The sequence below is a fragment of the Limulus polyphemus genome, unplaced genomic scaffold, assembly GCF_000517525.1.
Source record: "Limulus polyphemus unplaced genomic scaffold, Limulus_polyphemus-2.1.2 Scaffold5491, whole genome shotgun sequence".
Lineage (NCBI taxonomy): Eukaryota > Metazoa > Arthropoda > Merostomata > Xiphosura > Limulidae > Limulus > Limulus polyphemus.
This window is the reverse complement of record NW_013671101.1, coordinates 51739-66263: the sequence shown is the minus strand read 5'-3', so window position 1 is coordinate 66263 and position 14525 is coordinate 51739. Positions and strand designations below refer to the sequence as shown.

General features: G+C 30.1%; 1 protein-coding gene across 1 annotated transcript in view; it reads left to right on the top strand.

The window, feature by feature from the left end:
• Positions 1-734: 734 nt before the first annotated feature.
• The window catches only part of LOC106472648 (isocitrate dehydrogenase [NAD] subunit gamma, mitochondrial-like), a 30439-nt gene continuing 16648 nt past the window's right edge, over positions 735-14525 (top strand). Inside the window, exons 1-5 of the mRNA XM_013933303.2 lie at positions 735-847; positions 5173-5241; positions 5600-5712; positions 8732-8847; positions 14372-14429. Coding sequence (XP_013788757.1) covers positions 764-847; positions 5173-5241; positions 5600-5712; positions 8732-8847; positions 14372-14429 — 440 coding nt within the window. The 5' untranslated portion in view covers positions 735-763. The remainder of the gene's footprint in view (positions 848-5172; positions 5242-5599; positions 5713-8731; positions 8848-14371; positions 14430-14525) is intronic.

The window sequence follows — 14525 nt, the reverse complement described above, 5'->3', positions numbered from 1 at the left end:
CTTTCTTAAATAAAACTGGTTTATTCTTTCTGAATATAACTTTGCGATACACTTAATTTCGACAGTCGCGCTATTATAAAAGCTATAACAACGAACATCTCACGTGCTCAACTTCAACAATATTCAGTTCAATTACACACTCTCTGGCTGCAGTTCAATTACTCATTACCTTGCTGTCTCGTCACGTTGTGAAGGTATTATATTATATCTAGTAGTCTCCCGATAATTCATGAAGGTTCGAGAAGGACGTGGCGTGATACTAGTCACGTGACCTCGCTGACGCAACATTATATTAAGCCACGTCTTGAATCTTCTAGCGGTATAATGACTAACACCTCGCGGCCCTCCAGGAACAGGCTCATGGAATTCTAGGGATTCGCAAACCACAGTTTGGGAACCTATGGCGTAATGTATTCACAGTACACTCTATAAACAATAATGCACAATTGGTCGTTTGTGGCTCCAGGTAGTGGGAAGAGAAGTTGCATTAAAAAGCAAATTTATAACATGGTGAGAAACTTAAAGTGAATTTGAGTATGGATTAGCGTGCGTTAATTATGTAATAGTTGAGACTTATTATAGTTTAAAAGGGAGTCTTGATTGTTTTGTTATCTGTGGTGGGAACAGGCTCGCATAGCACAGATATCCCATCGTGTAGCTTTGCGCTTAACAACAAACAGACTTTAGCTGATATATAAAATATATATGGCTAATAAAGTTATAGCGTCCTCTACTGGGATAAAGAAATATCCACTCTGTAGTAATGGCTCTATACTACAATCGTAAGATATTTAACGTCTGCATGAAAAACTGCTTTACGATTCATCTAAACTTCCGAAAATTTAAGGTAATTATTAAACCTGTCTGTTTTTATCAAAAGGATTCGCTTTTGTGCGTTCCACAAGAGCAGCTAACTTTAAAAAGCACTACAGTAACATACTGATTACCATTACTTTAATATTATCAGTAACAATAACATGGCGGTATCTCACTAACTTACTCTTACTATCTGTTGAAGTTATTATCGTAGTTAATTTCGCTTAAAGGAATATGTTTTCTTCATTTATAATCTATTTGTTAAAAATTATTATTCTTCTGTCTTGTCTTCAGTTTCCTTGATTAGACTATAGATAGTACTCCATCTATAACTTCTAAGCCCTAAACTTAGAAGTCAAAAGTGTAGTGCCGAAAATAAGGCTAACACTAACAGCCTAATACTAATAATACTGTTACAGTGTAATACTAACAGCGAGGGGTTACGCAACTGATGAATCAGTCATTGATTCGATACACTATAATCATTATCAGTTTGCAGTTGATGATAATGATATTATATCTATACTATAATTAAAACAGTATATAAAATTAGTTGCATGATTTCCTTGGTTAATATTTAGTTTTACTTTTAATCTGTTATGGTAAACTAGTTTAAAGCTTAAAGGAGAAGGCCCCAACTTTCCATGTTGTCAATGTTTTTCATATGTAGGTAGCTTAGATAGGCAATATTAGATATGGGGAAAAAATTATTTAAAATTGAATTTTTTATAATAGAGTTTTTTGAATATTTAACTTATAATGGCAGAAATTCAAATCGGAAATTGCAGGGGAAGTACAACCACCATACAGCATAGTGTGACTTGTCAAAATTTGTATAAATGAAGAGGTCACAATGACATGGCTAATGGCTCAAGGTTTTTTTGCAGTGAATATAACTTAAATTATAGTGCCATTTATATCTTTTAAAGGTACTCACTCTTTATTGATATATTACAACTCCTAAAGTAACATGTACAGTTGAGGTGTTATAGTTATACTTATTTGTAACAAAAATTAACATGGAGAGTTGGAGCCTTCTCTTTCACCATAACCTTTTGACCTATGTTAGTCTATAGCTGTTCATTCAAAACCATCACTTGAGGCTAGAGCAGTTATGTTGCAATTAAATAATGATGGATAGCTGTGCTCTAATGTTTAATGTATCCATTGGTATTGGTATTGATACTACATCCTGGAAAGAAGCTTGCAGTTTAACATAAAAAATTAGAAAATGCAAAAAGTCAATTTGTAATCTTATATGCAGTGTAAAGATTACATCTATGCTGTAGTACTAAAATTACAACTTGAGTAGTGCATAAACCTACATCTACACATGTAATATGTAATTTTGAAGTCAAATTATTCCCAAACATACTTTTTATTCCAGAAACATGCCTGAGCACCTAACATAAATGTAAAGAGATAAAACATGCATATTTTGATGAAAATATGTAAGGGATAAGTACTTTAGGAAATTGACAAAAAATTATGTGAACATAGGACAAAGATTTAGGTCTCTGCACTTCATGTGATGTTAGTTAATTCCAATTTCTTGCTGTTGCCTAATGACTGTCAAATATTATACAATAGACTGAAGTAGTAGAGAATCAGAATTGACTTGCTTTACCAAGTTTCATGGCATTAACTGTGAACATGTAATCAGGCCTAGTTTGTTTACCTTTTTTAAAGTCCCTAGTTGTAAGCTTGAAAATATAATCTTTGCATTTTGATTCAACTTGTTTTTGTACTTTTTTGATGATCCTTATTCCCTTTTTTAAATTGATAATTTTTTATTATCATGTTTTTTATGTCCATTTATAGAGAATAAATTTAAGCTACATACATATGCATTCGGTTGAATGTTACATGTTTTTCAACACTTTACTGTTGCATTGGTCGTTTTTTTTCCACTAAGCCATTATTTACTGAGCCATGTAGCTTTGTGCCTGAGATTTCAGGTAAACATGTATATAACAAACATCGAGGAAAAATGAAGCTATTCATAATGACATTGTGTATATTATCTATTTATAGCCATGTAAATTAACTTTCAATAAAAAATAATCATCTTTTTAGATAGTTTATGGACATTTGCAGTATATAACAAAAATATGAATAATAATAATAAAATAATACTAAAATACACACTTAAAATTACAGCAAAGTATGAAAATCAGTAGAATAAATCACCCCTCACAAGAGTAGAGAAATCTGCTGTGGTAATTGTTCAGTTGGAAAATTCACTGAAGTAGTCTCAAAAAGCCACTTAGAGACAAAATTTAACAACAAACTCGAGAAATTACGAATCCTCAATGCGGAAATTTCCAATTAATCTATACACACACACACACATATATATATATAGATGAAATGTGTGTTTCTTTGCGGCACCATAACTCCTCCGAGCATATTGGACCAATCTCAACCAGAATTTGTATGTAAACACTATGAACTGTAGGGAATGTTCTGAGGGGGTCAAAATTGAAATTAACCCTATTTCTATTTTGTAAAGCCTGTTGGTTAATTACTCCCAGCCTATTGAGTCACTCTCAAACAATATTGGCAGGTTGATGCTTTAGACGATGTTAAATATTCAAAAGGGATTCAAGGTCAAAGTATGAAAGTTGCTGGTTTTTTTTCTTAAACAACCATGCTTTTCTCATGGTCAATGAGATGTAGGATGTTGAAGGTGGGATTACCTCATAATCTTTATTTTTCGGTAGATGGAAAGCAAACTGTAAATGTTGTTTATAAAGAAGCTCTGTTATAATTTTCATTACTTTGAAATATGTGATTGCTGTTAAACGTACATTGTTTTAATTAAGTTTAAACATTCCTCTTCAGTTGATGGGTATTTCAGCTTGTGCGCTGTAAGTTGCAGATATTATTTTCCAATTAATGAGCATTAGTAAAATACAAGATCTTTTTAAATGGTGGAAAGCAAAGGACTTAGAGAAATTCTTCAGGACGAAAAAATGAAGGTGCTTGAATTAATTTTAAAACTACTTTATGACATACTCAATACTGTATTTATTACTATTGTCCAGGTTTGAGTAAAATATTTGTAGCAATTTTTTGTGTAGAGGCTTCTAAAACTATAATCAATAATAATAAGGCTGGAGACACTGTTATAAATATACACATTGTTTACTCTAATAAAAGTAAGCATTTCTGACTAGTATAATGATGCTCAAATAGCTTCAAAGAGCTTATGTTGGTAGCGAAGAAGAACTTAAAACATTTTTAGAGGGTGGAAATCTTGACTTTCAGAAATCAACTCAAAAATAGCTCTACAACTTTGCAGGAGTTTGTTTAGTAACTGTACATAATTTTGGTGCAGTTTTTGCAGTAAGCTTCAGTGCTTGAATGGCTTTGAAGAGAAACTTTGCTAATAGCAATGAATTAAGTGATAAAATCTCTCCTCCTCTTTCAAGAATCAACATAAAAATAGTCCAATGACCTATGCAGGAGTTATTTTAGTACGTTTGCCCAGGTTTTAATGAAATATTCACAACTGTAGGCTTGTGAAACAATAATAATATGAATAATAATAGTAACAAAGTGGATAAATTTTGAAGTATGTCTAACAATCAGAAAATCAAATTTTTTGCTATTATCAATATTTTAGCAGCCTTAGCTATCGAAATAGAAGGTCTTGAGCATTGTATCAAGAACAAGTTTATTTTTAAAGATAGTTTTTGCCTGTATGTTTTATTAGAATTTTTGTAAATAAATAAATTATTGTTTGCCTACCTATTGTTTTGAGTTTGCTTGTATTTGTAACTTTTGTCTTGTATAATGTTTTATTTTTTGTTTTGCTTACGTGTGTTGTGGCGTAAGTGTTTCGCAGGGGTGAAAGTTTCACCAATTTCTTTACCAATACACAAGATATAAAAAACTGATAATCTCTCCTCCTCTTTCAAACATCAACATAAGGATAGTCCTATGCCTGTGCAGGAGTTTTTTTAATAGGTTTGCTCAGGTTTTAATAAAATATTCATAGCTATTTTTTCTGTAGGCTTGTGAAACAATAATAATATGAAGAACAAATTGATGAATTGTGAATTTTGTTTAACAATCAGAAAGTTAACTTTTTTTGCTATTATCAGTACTTTAGCCACTTTAGAGAAATAGAAGGTTTTGAGTGTTGTTTCAAGAATAAAACTGTTTTTAAAGTGGTTTTTGCTCATATGTTCTATTAGAATTTTTGTGAAATTCTTGGGCAATCCCTATTATGAACCACTATCATTGTTAAACATCAGAACTTTGGTTTCTTCACTTTGTTCATAAGCCACACAAATTTTTTGGTTCAAATTTAACCATTATATTTAAATTTTACCTTATTTTGAAATATAGAATGTGAGAGCAGTTCTTCCTGTAGTTTTTTGGAGGAATCAACAAGACAGACAATTTTCAAGTACAGTGGTAAGACCTTTCATATGAAACTGCAATAACTTTAGCTTTTATGCCAAAAATAGTTGTGGATAACACATACTGTGATTGTTAATTTTTTCATTACTACAAGTATACGTATATAAACTTTTCCTTTAATATTCAGCTTTAATTTATTCCAGCTAATACAGTGCTATACGAGCTACAGTTTTATGGCTTTATTACTTAGCATTTTTGTGCTCAGTATTAGTGCTTATTATGCAGGGTATTGTTAAAGAAATTAATAAGTCACTCACAAAACCATTTTTAATGTATTAAACTGATGTACAGTTTGATGATTTATGATAAAAAAAAATATTAAGCTGTATTATAATTTGTTAACTTCATTTAGCTAACTCGGACAAATCGAGTGCAAGCTAAGTATGGAGGCCGATTTATGGTCACTATGCTTCCTGGAGATGGTATAGGACCAGAATTAATGGGCCATGTAAAAGAAGTGTTCAGGTATAACATATTTATTATTTTTGATTATTTAGTATTTTAAAATTACAGTAATAATGAACATAAATAAACATTTTGTAGTGGGAAGGTTTGGATATTCTATGAATTATTTTCCTCTTCATCAACAATTTTTATTGATCTTGTTTTAATAAAAAAATATTTTCATATACCACACTCTGGAAATTTTATTTTAATAAATTTTCTACAAATATACATAGGTTAGCAACTTTGATCTAAAAATTCAAATAATAATATATTTGGTCAGTGTATTTCACCACTTGATGTTGAATCATGACTTTAGGAGTCTTTAAACTTAAAACATTTTAATGTTAAAAATAAGAAATAAAATGTGTTCTCAAGTGAATAATCAAGAAATTAATAAAATTCTATTTAAAAAAACCCACATGGGCAAATTGCTACTTATACTTAAAATCAGTTGCAAAAACATATTTTCAATACATGTTTCCAAAAATGGATTAATTAGTGAAATAATAAAAACAGTAAGTGAACAAGTGTCAAAAATTAAATAACTGTGCAAGTATGGAATAAAAAAAGATAGTTGTAATACATTTCATCATGCCCATTACAATGAATGGTCAACTTGGACTGTAATTGATATATTTGAGTTTCTCATGCATGTTATAAATTCACACTGATGTGTTTAATATTGTATACAGTATATGCATTACACTTTTGAAATTTCTGGATGTTTCTCATAAATCTTTTGTTTTTCGTGTTTGTAATTCATCCCCCGAAACTGTATAGTTATTCTTAGAAACATTTTATACTAAATATAGGTTGTACAGTTTGGTTTTATTACCTCCGAATAAAATTTATGAAATTTTTTTTAAATAACTTGGTATCTTCTTTTTCAGCATGTTGGATGGATTATATTTGGTATCCAACAAATATTTCTGTGTAATTTACTCAGATGGGTATATATGTTTACCTTTTAGAAAAATTACTTGGGTCAAATGCCATGTCTTTATCTACAGATGTTCATATATATTTATAGGGCACAATTTTTTACTGTAATGTATATTGGAATAGTATTGGCATTTTAAGCAATGTATTTTCCAGCAGTTAACCACCCTTCTTGTTCAGGCATTTCCATTAATTTATTTGAATACATCTTTATATTTAAAAAAAATATATTGAAAACCACGTTACTCTTAATAAAAGGATTTTTATTTAGTTTTCATTCTACAAACAAATCTGCTGATGTCAACATATGTTTTATTGTAATTTATTTTGTGCTTTATCAGTTAACTTAAAAGGAATATAAAGGAGTTAGAAAAAATTAAATCCTTGATTTGAGAAAAGAAAAGCTATCTAGGATAATTAAAATAAATACAAACCTTTTGGTTAAGAATTAATGATGTAGCAATATTTTATATTAAAAAAAGAGAGAGACTGAACCCAAAAAAGAATTGAAAGTAAGCCATAGACATTAGTACATTATTTGCAAGGCTTTTTAGTTTTGAGAAAAAAATATGACTAATAAAATTATCAAATTAAATCTAACTTTTCGAATGAAATAAATTACACTAGTTATATTTTAATTATATAAATATAACTGTTTTTACTTTGTATTTAAATATTCTGCTTAAATTTTGTAAAAGATTAATTAGAAAGTATGGTTTAATTGAGCCACAATTGATAAATGAACTTGGCTTGGAATTTGCTATTTTCTGAACGTATTGTTTGATCAATAAAAATGTATTTTAGGGAATGAATTTTTTATTTTAATTGAATAAAATTACGAATACGTAGAAAAGTATGAATGTGTTTTTAATGTTGATATTGAACAGACACTATCTTTCTAACATGGTTAATAATATAACAGAAATAGTTTTCTTAAAAAATGACATTTGTAGCATTGTTCATATAATTAATAGAAGAGAGTGCTTGTGATTGTGTTAGTAGTAAATAAAATGAAGATAAGTTATCCTGAATGGCAGTATTGCATATTATATACCTCTCAACAATTGTCTGCTTGTTTTTAAATTGAAAAAGCAACGTGGTGACATCAACATGTATATACCAGTACATAATTACACTTTACTTATTTAATCTAGTTCACACCATAACACCTGCTGTTCATGAAAGTTAGTGATATAAATAACACCTAGACCATTACTGTGTGTGTGTCATATCCCTACCGACGTGTTGAGCCCTGGTACTGAGCTAAAGGCCTCATCGGTACCCGATATAGCCAATATATTGTGATTGACATATTATTATATAATCTTCTTTGCTTTCACTTGCGAGTTATTTGAATATGTGTCTGTGTTTGGCTGTTGTATTAATGTTTGAAAATATTGTGGTAAATCTATTTCTCTGGTGTGCTTGTGATTGATGTTTGAGGTCAATATCTAAAACAAGTAACCTAGTTAAAGTGAGGATAAAACTATTTGTTGGTGGCATTTGAACTAATGTTTAACTTAATATACACAGTTACTATGACTTACCTATAAAAGAACTGGGATGTATTTCACAATTGTAAACAAATTTGGGGAAAAGGACAAATTTCAAAAAAGTTAATTCAGAAATTATCCATTGTACTACAAAAGTAAAGCCTTGTGACAGAGTTATAATGTTTTTCTTGACTTGTGAAGAAAAATATGCAATGCAGATTTGTTTTTAGAAATAAAATTAAAGTGAGAATTGCTTGGACTTGTAATTAAAGAATGTGCATAAAATAAAGTTGTGAAAACTGAGAGGAAAAAACTCATTTTTGTACTTTTTTTGTTAAAATTTAGTAAAGACTAGGGATTGTAACATTTGTAAAGTTATAATTTTGTAACTTGAGCACCTGACCAATTTATGGCTAGAAACATTATCGTAAATTCAGTTTGGACTCAGATTCTGTGTCAGGAAATTAAACAGAGTATTTTTTAATATTTTCATCTCATTAGATGATCCCGAGCTTACTAAAGTATCACAAAAAATAGCACTATCTTAATAAGTGCTACTGAGGAGAATGTTGATTTTAATTTATAAATTTTAATTTTACATGAAGATATGCTGGTGTTCCTGTAGATTTTGAAGAAGTACATTTAGAATCATCTCAAGAAGATATGAAACATGTTCATAAGGCTATCACATCCATCCAACGCAATGGTGTAGCTTTAAAAGGTAACATAATTTAGTTAGTTGAAATATCTTAACATGATTTAATTAAAACTTTGAGATTTTTTAAATCAAAATTATAAGTCAGTAGCTCTGATAAAGGTGAGGCTAGCATGTTATATGTATAATCTATGTACCCCATTGAGTGCAAAACACCATGGACTCCATTGGCCAGTTTATACACAGTGAATTGTGGGATATTCCTTGTCAATTAAAAATTTGTATATGTGTGTTGGTTGGCACATGTTTGAGTAAATCAGACAATGATATGGCTAAAGTTTTGGAAAGAAGTGATGTTTTCAGTCTTAAAGAGATCAAGAAATCTATTAAAAAAGAAGCTCAACTGGACATGTTTATAAAAATCTGTCAGTGTCAAGTTGCACTATCAAGGAAATTCTCATAAGGTGATTTGTGCACTCAGAGAGTGTATATTGAAAGTAAATGTCACCAGGAGAGTATTGTATATAGACTGCAATGACCTAAGAAATTATGCCTCACTTGGTGCCAAGACAACAGAAAAATACTGCAAGAATGTAAAGCAAAAAATAAATAAATCTGGAAACCAAAATAACTAATGATACGATGTCTGGTGTTTGAAACCCCCGGAATCATCCTACAGCATCGGTCCAAACACTGAATCATGATGGAAGTTATGAAATCTGCTGTACCCCTTTGTGGTCATATTTCTAACCAACAGGTGTGTATTTAATATTCAATACATCTTGTTTAAATCTATTAATTTAACAAACTTGTATTCAGTAATTAATATTTACCAATTAGCCTATTTAAAAAGAAATGATGATCTACTTGATGAATAGCTTGATTTTTTACTTATTTATTTAGTTACTTAAGCCAGTTCACTGTTTTTTCAACATAATATTATAGTGCTGTGATGGTTATGGGTGATATTGGAAATATTTCTTTGATGTTTGTTTGTTTGTAATAGATAAAATTACTTTATTCCAAATTTTCACACTTGTACCTAAATTCTGTTAGGTTTTTTCTCAAATGTTAAATACAGAAGAAATATCATTATTAAACATAAACCACTTTTGTAGTTAATATTTTTTGTGTACATTAACAAAAAAAATGAAAGGATTAAATAACCTGGCTAATGAATTAGCAAAAGACAAGAAAGTTTTGTCCAAGTTGACAAGTTTCTCAGCATCATACAAAATGACCTGTGACATAAAAAAAAAAAAGTCACGAAGAGGATACTGGAGAACATTCGAAATAAAAACAAACTTTACTTAATATCAGTGACAGCAAAAACAATAGTAACAAGAGTGTATTAGCAATATTAGTTAATAATTTTTGCTCAACTACAAAACGGGTAGTGATAGAACATTTTGATTCCTTAGACTAACCATGTGACTGTTTTGATGGATTCCTGCTCAGTGATGTGGGTGTTCAAGAGTTTGAGCAGAAGCTCAAGCAGAAGGCTCCAAATTTGCAAACATTAATGAAAATATTTACCACCCCATCCACAATGTTTGCAAAAAGTTTTGTGTGCCATTCAGAAAGTGGGTGTAATTGCTATTCCATGATCTAAAGTGGTCAGCTGATCTACAAGTTACTGAACATCAGGTTTGCTATGCCACAGAAGTATGTGCTGCATTAGTGGCTATCTTGTTATACTGTTTCTCTGGGCACTTGAAAGATATAGGATACCCTGATGACTTTCTGCTTTAGTTTCTTGGATATGAGTGAGAAAACTGACTATATATATATCCAATAATTGGCTACATATAGGAAACTGGGTGTGGGAAAGGAAAAGCTCAGAGGCATTACTCTATCTTTAAAAACAAATGCTGGATACTGAATATAGAAAGAAGATAAAGAAAGGGGTGACAGAGAGAATTCTACTCCAAGGGAAAGAACTGCTAATATTGCATTTCTATTCAGCTGTCCTGCCTCTGCTGAAAAACTATATCTGTGTTTTTCAAACCACCAAACCAGTGGAACACAAATTACATGATAAACAAGAAATACTAAAAGAATTATTGACATGTTAAATTAAGCAAGAAGAAGTAGTAGAAAAGAGTGCAAAGCAACTAAAGTGACAAGATCTATCTACAAATAAAAGCCAGTTCTTGTTTTTTTTAAAAAAAATTCTTGGCATTGCTTTTAAAGATATCTTTGAGGATAGACATGAAGATGTTGTGAAGTTACTGCAACAGGTCTCATGCTGCATATGTCAGTACTTACAAAGGAAGCTTCCCTGGGTAATCCTCTTCTGTAAGCACTTTCTGTCATTGACCATTTTTGTAAAAAAAAAACACAATGTCTGCCATAAAGAACTCGAGGCTTACTTCCACTTCATTAACTGAAAGTTTACAAGAATTGTTTGAAATGGAGATACGACCTCAGCCTGTTTGCCTGTGACCATTGCTTTCTGGTTAGGTGGTAGAAACCGGGCAGTGTAATTTACTAAGAAAAAGAAACATTTCAAGTTTTCATTTCTGTACAGTTCCAAAGAATCCTGCCTGTAAACAACACACTTATTGTATGCCCATCCTGTAAACAACACAGTTATTGTATGTCCATCCCAAATATAGGTTTATATTTGCTAAGAAACTATCTTCTCTTCAAAATAGAATCGTGTATGTATTTCATATGATTTTCCCTCTCTGCTGGTGGTTTTGTTATTACAACCCTTTGTTATCACCCTTTTATTATAGTCCCATAGTGAGATAGCTGCAAGTTTACTGATTTACAACACTGCAATCTGGGGTTCGATTCCCCACCGTGGACACAGCAAATGTAGCTTTACTTTAAAACAAACAAACTATTATTATGTCACAGCATGTAATCTGAACAATTATTAATGAATCTCAGCTTTGAAAGTAGCTTTTAGCCAAAATTTAAATATAATTGTATAGAGTTGAGTATAAACGTTTTACATCAATATAAGGTGGTTTGATCAGTACTTCATGGTTTCTTGAGCTGTTGAATAACCAGAGCTCTTGATGTAGTGAACAAAGGAAACTAATGGGAAGTTTAGAAGACTGAGGAACAAAACACACGCCTGAGATTTTTTTTTATCATTTCTTCTCACTTTTTTGTTGTTCCTGAACATATTTTCATGTTTAATTTTATATGTTTGAAAACTACAAAAATGTTATTTTGTGACAGTACATCAGGTAAGCTTAGTTAAGCAAATATGGTAGGTGACAGCAAGATATTCCAATGATTGAAATCATTATTGAATATTATTGTTAAGTTTATCATTGTCAAACAATGCAAACAAATATGAGCAAGAATTGTTTGAGATGAAATATTTAATATTAAATACTATATTATTGTTAGCAAAAATCACAATACCTAGCCTGACACAGGTAGTGGAGATGTCATTTTGAAAGGTGAGAACCTAGGTCATTGATAAATCTTTGCAGTTTTTGTGAGTTTTTTATGTAATGTATAGCTGGAAATTGTGACTACTACAACTGGTAAAGTATCAAAAGAAATGTGTTAAGTCATGTTTAAGCTGATTGGATGTATAAAACAGGTCTTAAGATTAACAATGAAAAATTAAAATTTTAAGACATGGTTATTTTTTCATATTTTTAAAAAACAGTTTCTCACAACAAAATTTTGTAAGCTTCACATTCTAAAAAATGATAGATATACTAAACCAAATTATAAAAACTTTAAGCCAAACCTAGATGATGTTCAGTAAGTTTTTACTAACTTTTATACAATTTGGTTAAGTATTGACACAGTGAGAAGAATAAAATCTGGGCTATCAGCAATAACTCTTCCTGTCTGAAAAGGTTTAATCAGATGTGACTTGAAAATAACAAATCTTTTTTTTTTGTTAAAAGCTCATAAGAAGATAATTAACATCTATCTATTACTAACTTCCTTTTATTGCTTCATGGTGCGTGTGTAGAGAGAGAGACACACACATACATATTTAAACTTTAGGGCTAGAATACCAGGGACAGTTGATGATAAGTTAGGTTAAGTCATTACGGTGCTCACTAATAATTGAAGTAACTTGGATTTAGAAAAGAAGGTGCATATTGCTTGCAGTAATTGAAATATAACAGAATGGTTACAAAAAAATCTTTTTGATATGTATATATTGTAGGTGTCCCTTTCACACACACACATATAAACACATACCAACAACTTTATACAGAAAATAGTTCATTTCACTGAGAAATTAGGAATGGCTATACCTAAACCATATGTATCTATGATGTGACTGTTTATCTAATGTGACACCAAAGGAGCTGTCGAGGTTGAACATGCAAATTACAGAAAATATTATTATTAAGGTGATGAAAAAGAGGTAAACTAAACTCTTCAACACTATGTACATAATTTGGAATTCTCCAAATTCTAAATGAAATGAATGCACTTGCTCAGAGTAACTTATTTCTTTATATTTATTTAACACAGTTGATTGACTTATAAATGAAATGAATATACATCGTTTACCTGAAGAACAAAGGTACATTTTTCACACAGTGTTGAACTTATCAATTAATGTATCAAGTTTGTCAACTTAAAATTTTATATACTATTTTTTGTAATTATTTCAGATGGCAGGGTGTAAGTTTACATTTAATATTTTATTAACATTTACCTGAAACCATGTATGTATGTATGGGAGGTTGATTAATCTCTTCTGCCATCTGGATCACATTAAGGTACATCTTAATATTTAATAAGGATAAACTATGGGAACGATAGTTGACGGGATGTTTTTGCAGATCTTTAAATGAGTTAAAAGTTTGCATTTAAGTATAACTTGCAAGCCTTTCTTTCCCTTTAGAGCCATAATTAAAGCACATGGGTAACCCCAAATGAGAAGTAGAAAGATTTAGAAAAATAATGGATTAGTGCATTTTAAGTGCAAGTATTCTGTTATAGGACATAATGCTACTAAATTAATGATAGTTATATGTAGTGGTGATAAAGATAGCCACATATATATCTGTTTTATAGAAATGGGTCACCAGAAAATTCTTTGAAGTGGTATTTTTATAAACTCAAACTTTCCTTACGAAATTTTAAATCTTTATCATCATTTATGCATTCAAAACACAACATTTTATGAAAAAAATTGCATAATTCATAAAATGAGTACCTCTTTTGTTTTGTGTAATTCATAAGATGAGAACAATACATCAACATTTGTTTTATCATATTATATTAACAAGGTTTAGTGTATTGTTTGTTTTTTATGTTTGATATCTTTAAAAAATGCAATCCCATCTCATAGACCACATTTTTTAACTTGCACCTCATTCTTTAAATTAATGCAATCTTTTGCACACACACTTATTAAAGTATATACACAGTATATATGTACAATATCTAGTCTTTTTTTCAGTTTACTTATTTAGATATTGTAGCTCATCTTTAAATTAATTGTTTTATTTTATCGGATATGTCAATTTCAATTATTTTAATATACCTGTTGTTTACTTTAGAAAGAACAGTTACAAGTATTTAACTGTCCATCATTTAGAAACATGATAACCAATTCATTATCTTCATTTATTTTCTTGTTTTAAAGGGAATATTGAAACCAGAACTAACTGTCCTAACTTTAAGTCCAGGAATGTGGAGTTAAGGTGAGTAAAAAAATTAAGAGAATTTTCAATACTTTTATACAAATGAGTACAATAACATGTATGTACTATTATAAAGTCATCTATATATATATATAT